This window comes from Bufo gargarizans, chromosome 4, assembly GCF_014858855.1.
Source record: "Bufo gargarizans isolate SCDJY-AF-19 chromosome 4, ASM1485885v1, whole genome shotgun sequence".
NCBI lineage: Eukaryota > Metazoa > Chordata > Amphibia > Anura > Bufonidae > Bufo > Bufo gargarizans.
In genome coordinates this window covers 193,518,036-193,540,025 of record NC_058083.1, presented here as the reverse complement: position 1 = coordinate 193,540,025, position 21,990 = coordinate 193,518,036, and the positions used below count along the sequence as shown (strand labels likewise).

Sequence of the window (21,990 nt, the reverse complement as noted above, 5' to 3'; positions counted from 1 at the left end):
CTTACGTTCAGGTAGTTATACAAATACTTCTACAAAATGACATCATCTATAATAGCCAGCATGGTGCTTCCCTCACTTACCACAGGATCAGATCTGGCGGAATGTTTGCCCTGTAAGAAAAAGGCTTTTCTAATACTTGTCAGACGTATATCACCGTGCCCTTGTCATCAAGCAGGGCTGATACAAATAGGACATTAAAACCAAGTGTTGGTAGTTATTCAGCCATGACCAAGATGAGCATTATGAAAGGACGACTGCTGCTTTCCTCCTTTTGTCCTGTCTGTTTCATATGTTTGAGCATACTTGCAGGCAGAATATTACCTGGCAGGAGAACGTCTAAGACAGGGGTGCACAACCTTTCTTTTAGGGGGCCACATTGTCAGAGTGAACCAACTCCAATGGCCGAAAATAAATCTTGAAGGGGTATTACTAACTGAAATACTGTATTTATGGTGTATCAAACATACAATAGATACCATAGATGTCTAGTTAAACTTTCAGGACTCCCATCTAAAGTGAGAATACATGAACAATACATGTGAGCGGCCTTGAGACACAGACATACATATTTGTTACCAGGTGGTTGGGGCTGCAAAGAATGGTACTGAGGGCCACAGGTTGTGCACCCCTGGTCTAACCCGTATCCCGGAGGTAAAAAGTACAGGCAAATCATTGGTGTTTCCAGGATTTTACTGTTGGTGGCCTACCCTCAGAATAGGTCACCACCACCTAATCGGCAGAGTTCTGACATTTCGTATCCCTGCCAATCAGCTGTTTTGGGGTAGATCTGGGGCCAAAACTACACAGCTCGGTCCACTGTGTAATGGACGGAGGCAATTACTGGAATGCGGCTCCAATTCACTTTAATAAGATCAGTGAGCAGGAAACAACTTCACAGTGGACAGAGCGGTGCAGTCCTGGTTCAGTCCATCAACGCTGGAGCTACTGCAGAAAACCAGATTGGCAGGGGTGTGGGGTGTCAGACCCCCGCTGATCAGATAACTACGGCCTATCTTGAGGACAGGCCATCAAAAGTAAAATCCTGAACAACACCTTTAAGACATGTGACAGATGTACTTCTGAGATTGATCCCCACCTGGCTGATCTGAACTCACTGCATCTTAGGGTCCATTCACACCTCCCCAGAATGGGTCCGTATCCGTTCCGCAAATTGCAGAACGGGTGCGGACCCATTTTTTCTCTATGGGGCAGGAATGGATACAGACAGCAGACAGTGTGCTGTCCGCATCCGCATTTCTGGAGCGCACCCCCGATCTTCCGGTCTGCGACTCCAGAAAAAAATAGAACATGTCCTATTCTTGTCCGCACTTGCGGCCAAGAATATGTAGTTCTATGGGGGTGCCGGCCGGGTGTATTGTATTGGGAGTTCCAACCTGACCACAGGTCTACAGTCCCCTGCTTACTGCATCATGTGAGTACAGGACAGTAGACCTGCAGTCAGACTGGATCTTTCAACATCATAGATGACTATGATCACTAGTATTTCAGGTCAGCCAACCCGCACTCAGACCAGGCAATGCAGCTATCCCATGGGGTGTATTTCCAGGATCACACACGCGGGGGTGAAGCTGACCTTAAACAACATTTCAGCTTCTCTGCAGCATGAGGCCGAACATAAGGCATTACATGACAGCTAGAGTTGAGCGAACCTGCCTTTTGGCAGGTTCGGGTCCAGGGTTTAAAGGGATTCTGTCACCAGGTTTCACCCCTTTAGGATAAAAATATGCTTATGTTCAGGGTGCCTTCACGATTCCTAATGTGGTCTTATAAATGTAATCTGTAGGCTCATTTTGCTAAAAAAAAACGCTAATACTAACCTGTCAATCAAAAAAATAAGGTGCCCAAGGGGATGTAAATGAATCCAAGCTGCCAGCCGCACCCGCCGCCGTTCGTGCCCAGCGCCGCCTTTCCCGACCTCAGCGCCGCCTCATAATCTTCTGTGACGCCTCCCGCTCTCCCTCCCCCCTCCTCCTGCTGTAACATCGCTGTGACGCCTCCCGCTCTCCCCCTCCTCCTGCTGTAACATCGCTGTGACGCCTCCCGCTCTCCCTCCCTCCCCCCTCCTCCTACTGTTGTAACATCGCAATGTTACAGCAGGAGGAGGAGGGAGGGAGGGAGAGCGGGAGGCGTCACAGCGATGTTACAGCAGGAGGAGGGGAGAGGCGTCACAGCGATGTTACAGCAGGAGGAGGGGGGAGGGAGGGAGAGCGGGAGGCGTCACAGCGATGTTACAGCAGGAGGAGGGAGGGAGGGAGAGCGGGAGGCGTCACAGAAGATTATGAGGCGGCGCTGGGCACGGCCGGCAGCTTGGATCCATTTACATCCCCTTGGGCACCTTATTTTTTTGATTGACAGGTTAGTAATAGCGTTTTTTTAGCAAAATGAGCCTACAGATTACATTTATAAGACCACATTAGGAATCGTGAAGGCACCCTGAACATAAGCATATTTTTATCTTAAAGGGGTGAAACCTGATGACAGAATCCCTTTAAACCCTGGACCCGAACCTGCCTGTCATGTAATGCCTTATGTTCGGCCTCATGCTGCATAGAAGCTGAAATGTTGTTTAAGGTCAGTTTCACCCCCATTGTGTGTGATCCTGGAAATACACCCCATGGGATAGCTGCATTGCCTGGTCAGAGTGCAGTTTGGCTGACCTGAAATCCTAGTGATCATAGTCATCTATGATGTTGAAAGATCCAGTCTGACTGCAGTTCTACTGTCCTGTACTCACATGATGCAGTAAGCAGGGGACTGTAGACCTGTGGTCAGGTTGGAACTCCCAATACAATACACCCGGCCGGCACCCCCATAGAACTGCCTATTCTTGGCCGCAAGTGCGGACAAGAATAGGACATGTTCTATTTTTTTCTGGAGCCGCAGACCAGAAGATCGGGGGTGCGCTCCAGAAATGCGGATGCGGACAGCATCCCTTTAAGTGAATTACATAATGGATTCTGTTCTCATTGAATCCATCACGTAATTCAATGTCGGCATGCCGCATAATACAAGTGTATGGCCAGCCCCGAGGGTTCTGTTCTGCTGGCCATACATACACTTGTATTAGGACGGCATGCAAAATGGAACACCTCTAAAAGGCATTCAGTTTGGTATGCCGGCATTGAATTACGTTATGGATTCTGTGAGAACGTAATCCATTACGTAAATCACTTAATCCCCGAACCCGGACTCGAGCCTGCCAAAAGACAGGTTCGCTCAACTCTAATGACAGCTATTCAAATGAAAGGTCATATGTAAATGTATGAACAGGCCAGGCCCATTCTGGCTCAGAAAGAGTCCAAATTGGGATTTTCTCCTTTAGGATATCCATATGCCCTGCTAAGGAATATGGACAGGGGATGTTTTCAGGAGAGAACCCCTTTGAGGGAATGGTGTTCCATAGAAAGGCATCCCTTCCTAATATATACCCTTTCTAGACTGCACACTGATCCGGAGGTAGACATGTGTAAGAGTACATTCAGATCATCCTATTCAGGAAATGTTCTCTTATATTCGGAGATGTCCATGATACTGTATAGAACGACAGTAGCACTAACTAGGCGAGACATTCAGGACATAATTATACCGCAATCCTGCTGTATTATGGAATCAAACTTTTTATCCAATTTCTCTACTTTGCACGCTCTGGTCCTTCCATGCATACATAGGGCCAGATTTATCATTATGCCTATATCTTACTCCACTTTTACATATGTCCAAAGTCACTTTTGGCTAAGTCAGATTTATTAATGGTCCTTTAATACTGTGATAAATGTGGTTTGACGGTAGCAGTTTATCCCTCAGTAAGCGGCTTTACGAAAAAGTCACGTGTTCTATGAAAAAGTCGCATAAGATAAGCATGGTCCTCACTGGAGTGAAATTGCGCAACTTTTTACGACTTTTTAAATTGTCTCAATAGTAAATCTGTCTAGAGATTCACTTACATAAGAAAACACGCCCACTTTCAGAAAACTGGCGAGCATAGCGCAGAGCCAATAAAAGTTGCAAATTTTTGCGCAGTTTTAGCGATTGCACAAAAAATTGAGACTTGTTCACTCCATTATTTTGACTTGAGCTAATGATAAACCTGGCCCCTTATCTGTTAAAAGGGACAGTGGCTAAAAATGAATCTGGTACATGCAATAAATTAAGGAGAGAGACAGAAAAGGTGCCCACACCCAAGGACATGTCTCCTCTACTGAGAACTCACCTTTGTGTTTTCCATATACAGAAACCTTGATGTTATTATGAGATTCAACTAGTCTGTGCAGTTTAACTGATTGCTGTAAATCGGGGGAAGCAGATGTGTGTAAAGTGTTAGAACGGCAAGTAAGGTTGATAAAGCATTACAAAGTATTATTAGGGAATGGTAAAATGTCATCTTTAGAAAATACAGCGACAATACCAAACGTGATGCCGATCAGGTGTCTAGAGCCCGGACAAATATTAAACCATACATAGTCCTTCATCATTCAATAATCATCATGTCATGATAAAACTAAAAAGAACTTATTAGTCCTGCATACCAGTTTTCTGTTGTAAGTCAGGTTTTGCAAAAGTTGGTCAGGGTATGGGCAGGAGGGAGGCAGACATTGGGCAGGACCTCTGCAGCCCAACACATTTAGTTGTGTGTGTGCCAGAAATTAGAATAATACTGAATGGTTGACACTCCAGAAATGTGTTCTGTGATGGTGTAGTAACCCAAAAGTGTACGAAACAGGAATCACAGCACTCGGATATTGAATGCAAATTAGGCCTCATGCACACGACAGTGTTTTTTCACTGTCAGTGATTTGGCTTCAGTGGTCCGTGTCCGATTTTGCTTCAGTTGTGTTTCCTTGTGTCTTTTTTTTTTGTCTGACAGGGTCAAAAAAAAAAGAAGGTTAATGAAAAGTGTAATTTTATTGCACCAAGGTCTTGTAGAAAAAAACGGACGCGGACACGGATGACATACCAGTTGTGCATCCGTTTTTTTTTACGGAACCATTGACTTGAATGGGTCCATCCTCAGTTTTCCACTGACAAGAATAGGACAGGTTATATTTTTTGGATGGACTGGAATCACGGACGCGGAGAAAAAAACGAGGACTATCAGTTTTTTTTTTCACAGCTCCATAGAAATGAATGGGACCTCCGCTAAATTGTGAAAAATGACGGAACGGACGCAGATGCACACAACGGTCGTGTGCATGAGGCCTAAATCAAACATTTATTTCATCCGAATGTTTTCACTGCAATTGGCCAACGTTTCAGGCCATCCCAGACCTTTTTCACAGCCTACAGTATAGCAGAGTCATGAAGTCGGATGGCCTCTAGACTTCATGACTCTGCTATACTATAGGCCGTAAACAAGGTCTGGGACAGACCGAACGTTTGCCAATTACAGTGAAAAAATTCGGATAAAATAAATGTTTGATTGATTTGCATTCAATATCCGAGTGCCGTGATTCCCGTTTCTTGTACCAGAAAATAGACGCACATTACACGAGAAATCTATGCCAGCTCCTCGCTGGTGCAGATTTCATTTTCTGACACACAGCCAACTTATTAAGAGGCAAGTGCCTCTTACTAATTTTATTGCATCACATGCCAGTGAGATTTCTTATTAAGATTTTCGTCAGAAATGCCAGCCTTAATAATTATCCTCGAAGAGTAGGCTACAGGAAGGACTACACCTTGCTTCACTACGGGCACGGAGTCACTGGGTTACTAGATGAAGATTAATTCTATTAGGGTTATGATTCAGCCTGTATAAGACGGGCAGAGAGTCTGTCAAATCATCACTAACGAGCTTTTGTAGTAACACTCGATTACCGTTGATTACCTGATGAACGGGCATCAAAGCTCATTCATTGGGCAATCCCGGTTTTTAAACTGGTTTAAAATCCTTGTTTGCCAGTGGCACATTGTGCTGCCTAATCACACTCTGCTGCCGGCAAACAACTAGTCAGTATGGGGACGAGCGATGGCTTAAGCGATCAATCCTCCCTATTCTCTGGAGGAGGTCACTGCATCTAATATCAGTGGTCTCTTCCTTCGAGCGAGCAGGCAATTGCTGGGAAGGAACGCTTCCCTCCCGACAATCGCCTGGCTGATCGGAAAATGTAATACAGAAGACCAACCTTGTTGGTGTTGATTGCTTTGACACAGATCTGCTGTCATCAGTGGTGTGTCTATATGGGATGCAGAAATTGTATTACAGCCAAGACCTAGTGTCTGTGAAAACCCAAACGCACCTATGCTACTTAAAGGTGTTCTCCAGGCTAAATTAAAGGGATTTTCCCAGAGTGGAAGGAGCTTCTGCTGCAGTGGATGGGTTTACGCGACTGCCATTCTGATATAGATAAAAAATAGGCCAGCACTACTCACTATTATTATAGCAAATCCAGTACGTGGTGGTGCCTGTAGTATTAAATCCTGGTCCTAGGATTTCCGTAGTAGATAATGTTGAATAAGCCACGGCACTCCAGAGGGATTCCAATCAATTTCTTTATTACACCTTGTGTAGCAACGTTTCAACCTAATGGTCTTTGTCAAGCTTGACAAAGACCATTAGGTTGAAACGTTGCTACACAAGGTGTAATAAAGAAATTGATTGGAATCCCTCTGGAGTGCCGTGGCTTATTCAACATTATCTGCCATTCTGATATGGCAAACAGGACATGACAGGTAAATAAAGTATATTACATTGACAGGTATAGGCAGGTTTCAGCCTAAGGCCCATTTCACTCGAGCAAGTTTTCTACACGGGTGCAATGCGTGACGTGAACGCATAGAACCCGCACTGAATCCTGACCCATTCATTTCAATTTCTTTCACGCATCAGTTCTGCATTGCGTGAAAAACGCAGCATGTTCTATATTCTGCGTTTTTCAAGCAGTCATGGCCCCAGAGAAGTGAATGGGGCTTCAGCGAAAAACGCATTGCATCCGGAAGCAAGTGCGGATGCAATGCATTTTTCACTGATGATTGCTAAGAGATGTTGTTTGTAAACCTTCAGTTTTTTATTACGCACATGAAAAACGCATCAAAACGCATTGCACTTGTACAGAAAAAAATTAACTGAATGCAATTGCAGACAAAACCGACTGAACTTTCTTGCAAAATGGTGTGAGTTTCACTGAACTCATCCTGACCTAATCCATCACTCTCGTGTGAAAGAGGCCTAGCAGACCGACAGGAGTGCCGATCAAGGCTGTTTAACACCTTGCATACCTAGGGCATGTAAATTATCCCCTACTGTGAATGTCATAAAAATGCACTAAACAAATATCATGTAAATTAGGGATGCTCAACCTGTGGCCAGCCGTTGTAAAACTACAACTCCCACCATTCATTGCTGTAGACTGATAGCTGCAGGCTGTCCAGGCATGCTGGGAGTTGTAGTTTTGCAACAGCTAGAGGGCCGCATCCCTCATATAAATTAACCCCTACTGTGAACACCATAAAAAAAACTGTTGCTAATTTTTGTTTTTTAGTCGCCACCGAAAAAAACTTAACAAGCAATCAAAAAATGATACCAATCAAAACTAAAAGTTGTCCCACAAAGATCAGGCCCTCACACAAGTCCAAAGAAAGAAATATAAAGTCATGGGTATATATATATATATATATATATATATATATATAAATAAAAAGAAAGAATTCCGCAGCACATGTGCTGCGGAATTCTTTATTTATATATTTTGGAGGTGGATCGCCCCCACAGCCGCTGGCACTCCGACTGCACCTTGTTGATAGTGGTGCTGCCCACGCCATCTTTATTTGTGTATATATATATATATATATATATATATATTTAGGATCGCTGTAATCGTACTGACCCATTGAATAAAGATATGTTATTTATAACCCATAAATTTACAATTTATAATGTAAAAACTGAGTGGCAGTTTTGCAGTTTTTCCCAGTTTCCCTCCCAGAAGAAGGAGTTAATAAAGGTTAATCAGTATGTTATGTGTACCAAAAATCCCTCAAACAGCTACAAAGATGTAAAAAAAAAAGTTAGAGCTCTTGGAGTGAGACGATGAAAAAAGGAAGAAAAACGCACGTACAGTCTAATAACATTCGTAAAACATTCTCTTTTTGTATATTAATTACATCAGACCACTAGTCCCAAAATATACCGTGGCTCAGATTTACTAACGTGTCTGCACCTAAAATCTGTCTAAAAAGTTGTACAGATCATAGCAGTTTGGCACAAGGAGGGTTTCTACACTTTTTTCCAACCTGCTTGAAAAGTGGATGGGGCTTATTGGAAAGTGGGTGCAGCTTCTTGAGAAAGGGTATGGCCCAAGTAATTTCACCACAATTCTGGCATAAAAATCTGTCTCAAAGTAAGCCAACCAATAGTTGGTATAGAGTGTCGATCCCAGACTTCTTATCCAGCCTGAGCCCCCGTGATAAATCTGGTGCCAGTCTAAGCTTATGCCATTCATAGGATTAGTAAATCCGGACCACTCTCTAATAACCTGTGGTAATATCCTAGTAAATAAAAACATACCTGTCTTAGTGTGTACACGGACAAGCCTATGCAAATCAAAGACATGATTATAATAGCCACAGAATATTCAATGTATTCTTCAGCAAACCATAGGCAAACACTGAACAGCTGGAACACATAGAATGGATTTAGCACCTAAAAAAGAAAAATATACAAAGAAATATTGTATTAATCCCAAAAAAATCCATTGTTCAATTAACTGAAGGTCTGGTACAAGATACTATTTTAGGCTGGGTTCACACAGCATTATAGCCCTTTATAGGCTTTCTGTTGGGGGTATATGTCTATTACACGAAAATGGGTCAAAACAGGGTTAAAACGATTCATCTGATTTCTGTTTGTTTCTGACTTTTTCACCAGATAAAATAGAGTGGTAGACTGTACTGTTCTGTCCAGGGACTCTTTCTATGCTTAGGAGTCATGTGGGTGGTCCTATTCCACGATTGACAACCTTCTCTGTATGCTGAGTCAATCACTGATAAGACCACCCACATGACTCCTAAGGACTTAATTAGCAGAGATTACAATGAATAAATTATCAGTTTTGCTGTAATTTTCCCATAAAACTATATATCAACTCTGCTCACCTCCTTCTGCTCTGTAACACGCTGCATTTCATGGTGACAGATTCTCTTGAATTATAAATGTTTTATCAAATTCAAAGTTCTGGGAATCTTTTGGACTTTTAGAAGAGAATTTATGTAAGCCTTGATAATACTATGCACGGATAACATTTCCACCAAAGCATAAATACAGACAAATGCCCCGATTTATCATGGCTTCGCTGCATAATTTTGGCTTTAAAAAGTCGCAAAATGGGGCTTTTCTGACTTTTTAGGCCCACTTATGCAAAAAAAACTCTGTGGCCATCATTTATTATACCTTCACTCCAGAATTCTAACATCAAAAAGTCACCAAAAATAGGGCCTTTTAAGTGATTGTGCAAAAATGTGTGACTTTTTCTATTTTTACACCACACACTCCAGTTTTGTAATGTGGGTTGCAAAGTGGTTAGCTATGGTAATGAGTTTGACTCCAGATTTATCATTGAGACTTTTTTTTAAAGTCGCATTCTCACCCCAGGAGGAGGGTCGAGAAGCTTCTCTAGACAAAAGTGTTAGGTCTAAGGCCTCCTGCACATGACCAGATGGCTTTTTCAGCGTTTTGCAGTCTGTTTTTTACGGATCCGCTGTTCCGTTTTTTGTTTCCGTTGTGTTTCCGTTTCGTTTTTCAGTATGGCATATACAGTATACAGTAATTGAATTAAGAAATTGGGCTGGGCATAACATTTTCAATAGATGGTTCCACAAAAACGGAATGGATACGGAAGACATACGGAGTACATTCCGTATGTGTTACTTTTTTTTGCGGACCCATTGATTTGAATGGAGCCACGGAACGTGATTTGCGGGCAATAATAGGACATGTTCTATCTTTCAACGGAAAGGAAAAACAGAAACGGAATGAATACGGAGTACATTCCGTTTTTATCTGGAACCATTAAAATGAATGGTTCCGTATACAGAACGCAAAAAACAGCCCGTAAACGGGGGGGAAAAATAAGTTTGTGTGCAGGAGGCCTAAGGAGAAGACAATTTTATCAAGTAACATAAGACATTTGATTAATGTGGCATATAGTACTCCAATGCAGACTCAAGCAAAACTGACTTCAAATCTTTGCTTCATGATAAATCTCCCCCTGTGACTTTTTGCATTTTTACACCACTCCCTCCGGTTCTAAAATATGGGTGGAGAAGTAGGTGTGGTTAGCGGTGTTACATTTATTGATTTATTATACTCACAGTTCCAAGAAAAAGTATGTGAACTCTTTGGAATGATATGGATTTCTGCACAAATTGGTCATAAAATGTGATCTGATCTACATCTAAGTAGGGATGAGCGAACCCGAACTGTATAGTTCGGCTTCGTACCGAATTTTGGGGTGTCCGTGACACGGACCCGAACCCGAACATTTCGTAAAAGTCTGGGTTCGGTGTTCGGCGCTTTCTTGGCGCTTTTTGAAAGGCTGCAAAGCAGCCAATCAACAAGCGTCATACTACTTGCCCCAAGAGGCCATCACAGCCATGCCTACTATTGGCATGGCTGTGATTGGCCAGTGCAGCATGTGAACTAGCCTCTATTTAAGCTGGAATCACGTAGCGCCGCATGTCACTCTGCTCTGATCAGTGTAGGCAGGGCCGTCTTTACCAAGGGGCAAAAGGGGCAGCTGCCTGGGCCCAGTTGCTCCTGGGGGGCCCAAGGCAGCTGCCTCTTGAGCCCTGCTAGCCACTGCCCCGGGTGTCAGGCTGTCAGCTCTACCAGGAGTCCAGGCATCATGATCGTACTGTGTTAAAGTTGTGATTTAGGACCTTAATGACATCATCACCATGTGACCAGTAACCTAGCAATTACTGGTCACATGGCTATGAGGTCATCACAGGTCCTATCAGGAGTGTTGCAGAAGTTAACTGTGGAGCTTTTTTGTATGAAGATTACATCGGAAAAAGGTGACACTCAGGGGCTGGTATGTTAATATACTGTAAACTACTGTATAGTGGGGTGCTGTATACTGTGTGGGACTGTATACTGTGGGGGACTGTATACTGTGTGGGGGCTGTATACTGTGTGGGGGCTGTATACTGTGTGGGGCTGTATACTGTGTGGGGCTGTATACTGTGGGGGGCTGTATACTGTGTGGTGGGCTGTATACCGTGTGGTGGGCTGTATACCGTGTGGTGGACTGTATACCGTGTGGTGGACTGTATACCGTGTGGTGGGCTGTATACTGTGTGGTGGGCTGTATACTGTGTGGGGGGCTGTATACTGTGTGGGGGGCTGTATACTGTGTGGGGGGCTGTATACTGTGGGGGGGCTGTATACTGTGGGGGGGGGCTGTATACTGTGGGGGGGCTGTATACTGTGGGGGGCTGTATACTGTGGGGGGGTTGTATACTGTGGGGGGCTGTATACTGTGGGGGGCTGTATACTGTGTGGGACTGTATACTGTGGTGGGCTGTATACTGTGTGGTGGGCTGTATACTGTGGGGGACTGTATACTGTGTGCGGGCTGTATACTGTGTGGTGGGCTGTATACTGTGTGGTGGGCTGTATACTGTGTGGTGGGCTGTATACTGTGAGGGGCTGTATACTGTGGGGGGCTGTATACTGTGTGGTGGGCTGTATACTGTGTGGTGGGCTGTATACTGTGGTGGGCTGTATACTGTGGTGGGCTGTATACTGTGGGGGGCTGTATACTGTGTGGGGGCTGTATACTGTGGGGGGCTGTATACTGTGTGGGACTGTATACTGTGGTGGGCTGTATACTGTGTGGTGGGCTGTATACTGTGGGGGACTGTATACTGTGTGCGGGCTGTATACTGTGTGGTGGGCTGTATACTGTGTGGTGGTCTGTATACTGTGGGGGGCTGTATACTGTGTGGGGGCTGTATACTGTGTGGTGGGCTGTATACTGTGTGGTGGGCTGTATACTGTGTGGTGGGTGTATACTGTGGTGGGCTGTATACTGTGGTGGGCTGTATACTGTGTGGTGGGCTGTATACTGTGGGGGGCTGTATACTGTGTGGGGCTGTATACTGTGGGGGGCTGTATACTGTGGTGGGCTGTATACTGTGGTGGGCTGTATACTGTGTAATGGGCTGCATACTGTGTGGGACTGCATACTGTGTGGGACTGTATACTGTGTGGTGGGCTGTATACTGTGTGGTGGTCTGTATACTGTGTGGGACTGTATACTGTGTGGTGGGCTGTAAACTGTGTGGGGGCTGTATACTGTGTGGTGGGCTGTATACTGTGTGGAGGGCTGTATACTGTGTGGAGGGCTGTATACTGTGTGGGGGTCTGTATACTGTGTGGGGGTCTGTATACTGTGGGGGGGCCTGTATACTGTGGGGGGGCCTGTATACTGTGGGGGGCCTGTATACTGTGGGGGGGCTGTATAGTGTGGGGGCCTGTATACTGTGTGGGGTCCTGTATACTGTGGGGGTCTGTATAATGTATACTAAGGGTGCGGTATAGTGTGGAGTGCTATACTGCTGTACTTTCTAGTGTGGGGGGCTGTATCATGTATTGTTTGGGGTGCTGTATACTGTGAGGTGTTGTATACTGTGGGGTGCTGTATACTGTGGGCTGCTATACTGCTCTACTATATACTGTGGGGTACTGTATAGTGTGGGGTTCTACACTGCATACTGTGTGGTGCTGTATACTATAGGGTGCTATACTGCATACTGTGGGGGGCTGGGGTGCACTGTAACACTAGGGTGAGCCGAGCCCCAGTCTCCTTCCAGCAGAGCGGTGCCCACTTCCAGCCTGAGCCCAGCTGCCCAGAGCACTGATCCTGAGCCGCTGGAGTCTTCAGAACTGGAAGTATTTACAGTCATTCACTGTACTCTACCAGGTGTGTGGATTTTTTTTGTGTGTGTTGTGGTGGAGGGCGTGATTGCCTGCTAAGGTGTGGGAAGGCGGGATCCAGGGGGCCCAAGTAAATTTTTGCCCAGGGTCCAATCAATATTAAAGACGGCCCTGAGTGTAGGGAGAGGATGCAGCTGCTGTTAGGGCGAGATTAGGCACTAGACAGGGATTTACTCAGCAAAAACACTTAATGAAGTGATCGATCTACAGCTGTAAATCATTCATCTTCTGCTATTCAATTGCTCACTGTTTTTAGGCTGCCCAGAGCGTTTTTCAGTCACTTTTTTCTGGGGTGATCGGCGGCCATTTTGTGTCTTGTGGTGCGCCAGCACAAGCTACCACGAAGTCCATTTAACCATCAATAGTGTGTTTGTTTGTTTTTTGCTATATCCTACATCAGGGGCTTGGCTGTGCTTGCTATTTTATTGAGGGGTGAAATACAATTGCCAAAATAGCAGTACCCTAAATCTGGTGTTTCAGCTGTGGCCAGCCAATTGTAATACTGTCTGCTGTCTGGCAAAGGATATATTTTTGTTCTGGGTTGAAATACAATTCCCAACTTAGCAATTCCCTAACTCAGTGGTTTCTGCTGTATCAGGCCAAGTTTAAATCTATCCATAAAAGGGTATATTAGATTGAAGGTGCGGATAGGGTCATCCTCAATAACTTCACACGCTACCGTGCATTTCCAAGTCTAATTCTGTCCGTAAACATATACCTGTCATCCAGCGCCTAAATACTAGGCCTAAAATTTATATTCAGCTAAATCTGTGGTTACTGCTGTGGCTGGTCAATTCATTTAGTGTCCGCCAAAGCACAGTTTTTGTTCTGGGTTGAAATACAATTCCCAACTTAGCAATTCCCTAAATCAGTGGTTTCTGCTGTATCAGGCCTACTTTAAATTTATCTATAAAAGGGTATATTAGATTGAAGGTGCGGATAGGGTCATCCTCAATAACTTCACACGCTACCGTGCATTTCCAAGTCTTATTCTGTCCGTAAACGTATACCTGTCATCCAGGGCCTAAATACTAGGCCTACAATTTATATTCAGCTAAATCTGTTGTTACTGCTGTGCCTGTATTAGTGTAATACGGTACCTAAATAGATAGCCAGATAGTGTTAGGTATAGGAATGTGTAGGAAGACTGAGCACTCACCAGCTGGACCAATTAGAGAACAAATGGATATATAGCAAAATATTTATTATTTATATATAGCCCTATATCTAAAATGCAGCAGAATCAATAATAATATGGTATATAAAAAATTGATGTTCAAAAATAAATACACCTATAATAAAATGCAGTCATATATATATAACTTAGACAATATTAAAAATATAATAGGCCTAAAAAAAGGGAGCAATTATTCACAGTACATATACAGATGATTGGAATAAATATTTGGTAGACTGCTGATAAGTTCGGGGAGTACGCCAAATAAAGTGTCCAGATCGGAATATTGTAATGAATGTGCGATAAGTCACTGGTTAGTACAATAGATGCGCCAGATATGGTATCCAATAGTTGTCAATAGTCAAAAGCAAATTAGTATCCCTGTATCCCAAGGGATACTAATTTGCTTTTGACTATTGACAACTATTGGATACCATATCTGTCTGAGCCTCAAGTTATGCAGCAGTCTCTTATGCTGTTTGAAGACTCAGCTGGCAGGGTTTCCCAAGGGCATCCACCCAGCCCTTCCCCAGCGGTGGAAGACATAGAATGCACTGACGCACAACCACTTATGTTTCCTGATGATGAGGACATGGGAATACCACCTCAGCACGTCTCTGATGAGGACGAAACACAGGTGCCAACTGCTGCGTCTTTCTGCAGTGTGCAGACTGAACAGGAGGTCAGGGAGGAAGACTGGGTGGAAGACGATGCAGGGGACGATGAGGTCCTAGACCCCACATGGAATGAAGGTCGTGCCACTGACTTTCACAGTTCGGAGGAAGAGGCAGTGGTGAGACCGAGCCAACAGCGTAGCAAAAGAGCGAGCAGTGGGCAAAAGCAGAACACCCGCCGCCAAGAGACTCCGCAAAGCATGAACTGCAGTGGAGTAAACACCTTAAAAACAAGGAACTCACTCAGGCTCCCCCTGCTACCGCCTCTTCTGCTGCTGCCGCCTCGGCCTCTTCCTCCGCCTCTGGAGGAACGTTGGCACCTGCCGCCCAGTAAACAGGGGATGTACCACCAACACCACCACCTCCGTCACCAAGCATCTCAACCATGTCACACGGCAGCGTTCAGCTCTCCATCTCACAAACATTTGAGAGAAAGCATAAATTCCCACCTAGCCACCCTCGATCCCTGGCCCTGAATGCCAGCATTTCTAAACTACTGGCCTATGAAATGCTGTCATTCAGGCTGGTGGACACAGACCGCTTCAAACAGCTCATGTCGCTTGCTGTCCCACAGTATGTTGTTCCCAGCCGCCACTACTTCTCCAAGAGAGCCGTGGCTTGCCTGCACAACCAAGTATCCGATAAAATCAAGTGTTCACTGCGCAACGCCATCTGTGGCAAGGTCCACCTAACCACAGATACGTGGACCAGTAAGCACGGCCAGGGACACTATATCTCCCTAACTGCACACTGGGTAAATGTAGTGCAGTAAATGTAGTGCTCCTCCTACTCGGCTTCCTCCTCCTCTTATTCCACCTGCTCATCCAGTCAGCCACACACCTTCACCACCAACTTCAGCACAGCCCGGGGTAAACGTCAGCAGGCCATTCTGAAACTCATATGTTTGGGGGACAGGCCCCACACCGCACAGGAGTTGTGGCGGGGTATAGAACAACAGACCGACGAGTGGTTGCTGCCGGTGAGCCTCAAGCCCGGCCTGGTGGTGTGCGATAATGGGCGAAATCTCGTTGCAGCTCTGGGACTAGCCGGTTTGACGCACATCCCTTGCCTGGCGCATGTGCTGAATTTGGTGGTGCAGAAGTTCATTCACAACTACCCCGACATGTCAGAGCTGCTGCATAAAGTGCGGGCCGTCTGTTCGCTCTTCCGGCGTTCACATCCTGCCGCTGCTCGCCTGTCTGCGCTACAGCGTAACTTCGGCCTTCCCGCTCACCGCCTCATATGCGACGTGCCAACCAGGTGGAACTCCACCTTGCACGTGCTGGACAGACTGTGCGAACAGCAGCAGGCCATAGTGGAGTTTCAGCTGCAGCACGCACGGGTCAGTCGCACTGCGGAACAGCACCACTTCACCACCAATGACTGGGCCTCCATGCGAGACCTGTGTGCTCTGTTGCGCTGTTTCGAGTACTCCACCAACATGGCCAGTGGCGATGACGCCGTTATCAGCGTTACAATACCACTTCTATGTCTCCTTGAGAAAACACTTAGGGCGATGATGGAAGAGGAGGTGGCCCAGGAGGAGGAGGAGGAGGAGGAGGAAGAGGGGTCATTTTTAGCACTTTCAGGCCAGTCTCTTCGAATTGACTCAGAGGGAGGTTTTTTGCAACAGCAGAGGCCAGGTACAAATGTGGCCAGCCAGGGCCCACTACTGGAGGACGAGGAGGATGAGGATGAAGCATGTTCACAGCGGGGTGGCACCCAACGCAGCTCGGGCCCATCACTGGTGCGTGGCTGGGGGGAAACGCAGGACGATGACAATACGCCTCCCACAGAGGACAGCTTGTCCTTACCTCTGGGCAGCCTGGCACACATGAGCGACTACATGGTGCAGTGCCTGCGCAACGACAGCAGAGTTGCCCACATTTTAACGTGTGCGGACTACTGGGTTGCCACCCTGCTGGATCCACGGTACAAAGACAATGTGCCCACCTTACTTCCTGCACTGGAGCGTGATAGGAAGATGCGCGAGTACAAGCGCACATTGGTAGACGCGCTACTGAGAGCATTCCCAAATGTCACAGGGGAACAAGTGGAAGGCCAAGGCAGAGGAGGAGCAAGAGGTCTCCAACGCAGCTGTGTCATGGCCAGCTCCTCTGAGGGCAGGGTTAGCATGGCAGAGATATGGAAAAGTTTTGTCAACACGCCACAGCTAACTGCACCACCACCTGATACGGAACGTGTTAGCAGGAGGCAACATTTCACCAACATGGTGGAACAGTACGTGTGCACACCCCTCCACGTACTGACTGATGGTTCGGCCCCATTCAACTTCTGGGTCTCCAAATTGTCCACGTGGCCAGAGCTAGCCTTTTATGCCTTGGAGGTGCTGGCCTGCCCGGCGGCTAGCGTTTTGTCTGAACGTGTATTCAGCACGGCAGGGGGCGTCATTACAGACGCCTGTCTACAGCCAATGTGGACAAGCTGACGTTCATAAAAATGAACCAGGCATGGATCCCACAGGACCTGTCCATCCCTTGTGCAGATTAGACATTTATAACTACCTCCCCTTAACCATATATTATTGTACTCCAGGGCACTTCCTCATTCAATCCTCTTTTTATTTTCATTTTACCATTACATTGCGGGGCAACCCAAAGTTGAATGAACCTCTCCTCTGTCTGGGTGCCGGGGCCTAAAAATATCTGACAGTGGCCTGTTCCAGTGTTGGGTGAAATGAAGCATGATTCTCAGCTATGACATGAAGCCTGAATCTCTGCTATGGGACCTCTCTCCTCTGTCTGGGTGCCGGGGCCTAATAATATCTGACAGTGGCCTGTTGCAGTGTTGGGTGACATGAAGCCTGATTCTCTGCTATGACATGAAGCCTGATTCTCTGCTATGGGACCTCTCTCCTCTGTCTGGGTGCCGGGGCCTAAAAATATCTGACAATGGCCTGTTCCAGTGGTGGGTGACATGAAGCCTGATTCTCTGCTATGACATGAAGCCTGATTCTCTGCTATGGGACCTCTCTCCTCTGTCTGGGTGCCGGGGCCTAAAAATATCTGACAGTGGCCTGTTCCAGTGTTGGGTGACATGAAGCCTGATTCTCTGCTATGACATGAAGCCTGATTCTCTGCTATGGGACCTCTCTCCTCTGTCTGGGTGCCAGGGCCAAAATATCTGACAGTGGCCTGTTCCAGTGGTGGGTGACGTGAAGCCTGATTCTCTGCTATGACATGAAGTCTGATTCTCTGCAATGGGACCTCTCTCCTCTGTCTGGGTGCCGGGGTCTAAATATCTGACAGTGGCCTGTTCCAGTGGTGGGTGACATGAAGCCTGATTCTCTGCTATGGGACCTCTCTCCAATTAATATTGGTTAATTTTTATTTATTTTATTTTTATTTTTATTCATTTCCCTATCCACATTTGTTTGCAGGGGATTTAACTACATGTTGCTGCCTTTTGCAGCCCTGTAGCCCTTTCCTGGGCTGTTTTACAGCCTTTTTTGTGCCGAAAAGTTTGGGTCCCCATTGACTTTAATGGATCCCGAACCCGAACATTTCCAGGAAGTTCGGCTGAACTTCTCGAACCCGAACATCCTGGTGTTCGCTCAACTCTACATCTAAGTCACAACAATAGACAATCACAGTCTGCTTAAACTAATAACACACAAAGAATTAAGGGTTACCATGTTTTTATTGAACACACCATGTAAACATTCACAGTGCAGGTAGAAAAAGTATGTGAACCCCTAGACTAATGACATCTCCAAGAGCTAATTGGAGTGAGGTGTCAGCCAACTGGAGTCCAATCAATGAGATGAGATTGGAGGTGTTGGTTACAGCTGCCCTGCCCTATATAAAACACACACCGGTTCTGGGTTTGCTTTTCACAAGAAGCATTGCCTGATGTGAATGATGCCTCGCACAAAAGAGCTCTCAGAAGACCTATGATTAAGAATTGTTGACTTGCATAAAGCTGGAAATGGTTATAAAAGTACCTCTAAAAGCCTTGCTGTTCATCAGTCCACGGTAAGAAAAATTGTCTATAAATGGAGAAAGTTCAGCACTGCTGCTACTCTCCCTAGGAGTGTCCGTCCTGTAAAGATGACTGCAAGAGCATAGCGCAGACTGCTCAATGAGGTGAAGAAGAATCCTAGTGTCAGCTAAAGACTTACAAAAGTCTCTGGCATATGCTAACATCCCTGTTAGCGAATCTATGATACGTAAAACACTAAACAAGAATGAAAATATAGGTAATATGTGGCGCACAGGGCTGACAAAATCTCTGGTGGAGGTGCTCACAGTACAAGAGGAATCACCCTTCCTCTCAAGATATAATAAATAGAAAATAGAAAATACTGGGCACTCTCACTAGCTGTGAAACCACATCGTTTAATGAGATAGTGTTTAAAATAACAGTATATTAAAAAGGATACAATATCTAACTATAGTAACAGTGTACTAAATATGGATACAATATCTAACTATGTAGTTAGATATTGTATCCATATTTAGTACACTGTTACTATAGTTAGATATTGTATCCTTTTTAATATACTGTTATTTTAAACACTATCTCATTAAACGATGTGGTTTCACAGCTAGTGAGAGTGCCCAGTATTTTCTATTTACTAAACAAGAATGGTTTTCATGAGAAGATACCACTTCTGTCAAAAAAAAATTGCTGCACGTTTGCAGTTTGCACAAGAGCACCTGGATGTTTCACAGCAGTACTGGCAAAATATTCTGTGGACAGATAAAACCAAAGTTGAGTTGTTTGGAAGAAACACACAACACTATGTGTGGAGAAAAAGAGGCACAGCACACAAACCTCATCCCAACTGTGAAGTATGGTAGTGGGGGCATCATGGTTTGGGGCTACTTTCCTGCGTCAGGGCCTGGACGGATTGCTATAATTGAAGGAAAAATGAATTCCCAAGTTTATCAAGACATTTTGCAGGAGAACTGAAGCTTAACAGAAGATGGGTGTTGCAACAGGACAACAACCCAAAGCATAGAAGTAAATCAATAACAGAACGGCTAAGGCTACTTTCACACTAGCGTTCGATCGGATCCGTTCTGAACGGATCCGATCATAATAATGCAGACGGAGGCTCCGTTCAGTACGGATCCGTCTGCATTATTTTAGCATATAACAGCCTAAGTGTGAAAATAGCCTCGTACGGATCCGTCCAGACTTTCAATGTAAAGTCAATGGGGGACGGATCCGCCTGAAGATTGAGCCATATTGTGGCATCTTCAAACGGATCCGTCCCCATTGACTTACATTGTAAGTCTGGACGGATCCGCACGGATCCGCACGCCTCCGCACGGCCAGGCGGACACCCGAACGCTGCAAGCAGCGTTCAGCTGTCCGCCTGTCCGTGCGGAGGCGAGCGGAGGCTGAACGCCGCCAGACTGATGCAGTCTGAGCGGATCCGCTCCATTCAGACTGCATCAGGGCTGGACGGCTGCGTTCGGGTCCGCTCGTGAGCCCCTTCAAACGGAACTCACGAGCGGACCGACGAACGCTAGTGTGAAAGTAGCCTTAAACAGAAGAAAATACGCCTTCTGGAGTGGCCCAGTCAGAGTCCTGACCTCAACCCGATTGAGATACTGTGGCATGACCTCAAGAAAGCGATTCACACAAGACATCACAAGAATATTGCTGAACTGAAACAGTTCTGTAAAGAGGAATGGTGAAGAATTACTCCTGACCGTTGTGCACGTCTGATCTGCAACTACAGGAAACGTTTGGTTGAAGTTATTGCTGCCAAAGGAGGTTCAGCCAGTTATTAAATCCAAGGGTTGACATACTTTTTCCACTGCACTGTGAATGTTTACATGGTGTGTTCAATAAAAACATGGTAACATTTAATTCTTAGTGTTATTAGTTTAAGCAGACTGTGATTGTCTATTGTTGTGACTTCAGATCAGATCACATTTTATGACCAATTTGTGCAGAAATCCATATCATTCCAATGGGTTCACATACTTTTTCTTGCAACTGTATATAGAGCTACTACTGTATATTCCATAGCACTTTACAGACATTAGCATCACTGTCCCCAGTGGGGCTCACAATCTGCGTTCCCTATCACATGTCTTTGGAGTGTGGGAGTAAACCGGAGTATCCGGAGGAAACCTATGCAAAGAAGTGGAGAACATACAAAGTCCATGAGGTTTCACTGCAGATTTATCACAGAGACTTTTAAAAAAATATTGCAATCTCACTGCAGCAGGAGGGTGGAGACAAAAGTGTTAGACAAAGGCACAAAACAAATTTATCAATACATGTGACATTTGATAAATGTGGCATAAAGTACGCCAAGGCAGACAAGCAAAACTGACTTTAAATATTCCCCTCCATAGGTCAGTAAATCAAATCTAAATGTAAAGCTCGTGTTTGCTCGTTTTTAGCTATTCAACGTTTTGTCATGGTGTCCCTTTTGAAAAAGTGACAACAGGAAGTATAATGTTTGGGTGGAAAAGATATTGAGATGGCTATTAGCTTCTCTGCCCAGGAAACAAGGCTCCGGGCTGCTATAAATCTCTGTCACGGTCCCTCCAGTGACAGAGGTTAGAAGATCTGAGAGACTGGCTGCACGTTAGGTTATCTGACAGCCCATCTGTTTTCACTTGTTGCACTGTTGTTGTTGGTAATCACCACACCTCTTGTCGCAGGTGTAGCTTGTGGTCATTACTGCTCCTCTATTTAGTCTAGATCTACACTTCATACCATGCGGTTGGTATTCTCTGCCTAGAGTTGGAAGAGCTGGTGTGTGGTCCTCATCCGAGTTCCTGCCCATCCATTTTCTATTGAAGATAAGTGTACTTCTCTTGGTATTTAGTTGCTCCCATTTGCTTGCTGTTTACTAGAACCCCAAATAAAATGTATTCACAAAGCCACACATAAAAGGTACAAGCGTAACGTACGTCGGGCTTCCGGTCATCCCCAGCGTGGTCAGTAACCCATACTTTATATGATGTTATCAACTATTTAGCTTTATTTGCTAATTGAGTGGGGTTTGTTTCAAGGTCAATATTTTTTCCAGTTGCATTTTATTACCACATTAAGCCTTTGTGATTTTGCAGGTTATCATCTTATCAAATTTAATGACACAATTTTTCACCTTGACCACCTGATCTCCTTTGGCTCTCTCTATTCCACATCACGGATAACAGGTTTTTGGTATTAGTGTTTTTTTTTTTTACACA

The 21,990-nt window shown here is 45.3% G+C and overlaps 1 protein-coding gene across 2 annotated transcripts in view; it reads right to left on the bottom strand.

The window, feature by feature from the left end:
- LOC122934584 (probable cation-transporting ATPase 13A4) overlaps nucleotides 1–21,990 on the bottom strand; it is a 165,851-nt gene that overhangs the window by 103,542 nt on the left and 40,319 nt on the right. For both annotated transcript variants that reach the window (XM_044290158.1, XM_044290159.1), the window contains 2 exons: nucleotides 8,525–8,659; nucleotides 4,232–4,304 (listed from right to left, as the gene is read on the bottom strand). In XM_044290158.1, the coding sequence (XP_044146093.1) occupies nucleotides 4,232–4,304; nucleotides 8,525–8,659 (208 nt within the window). The remainder of the gene's footprint in view (nucleotides 1–4,231; nucleotides 4,305–8,524; nucleotides 8,660–21,990) is intronic.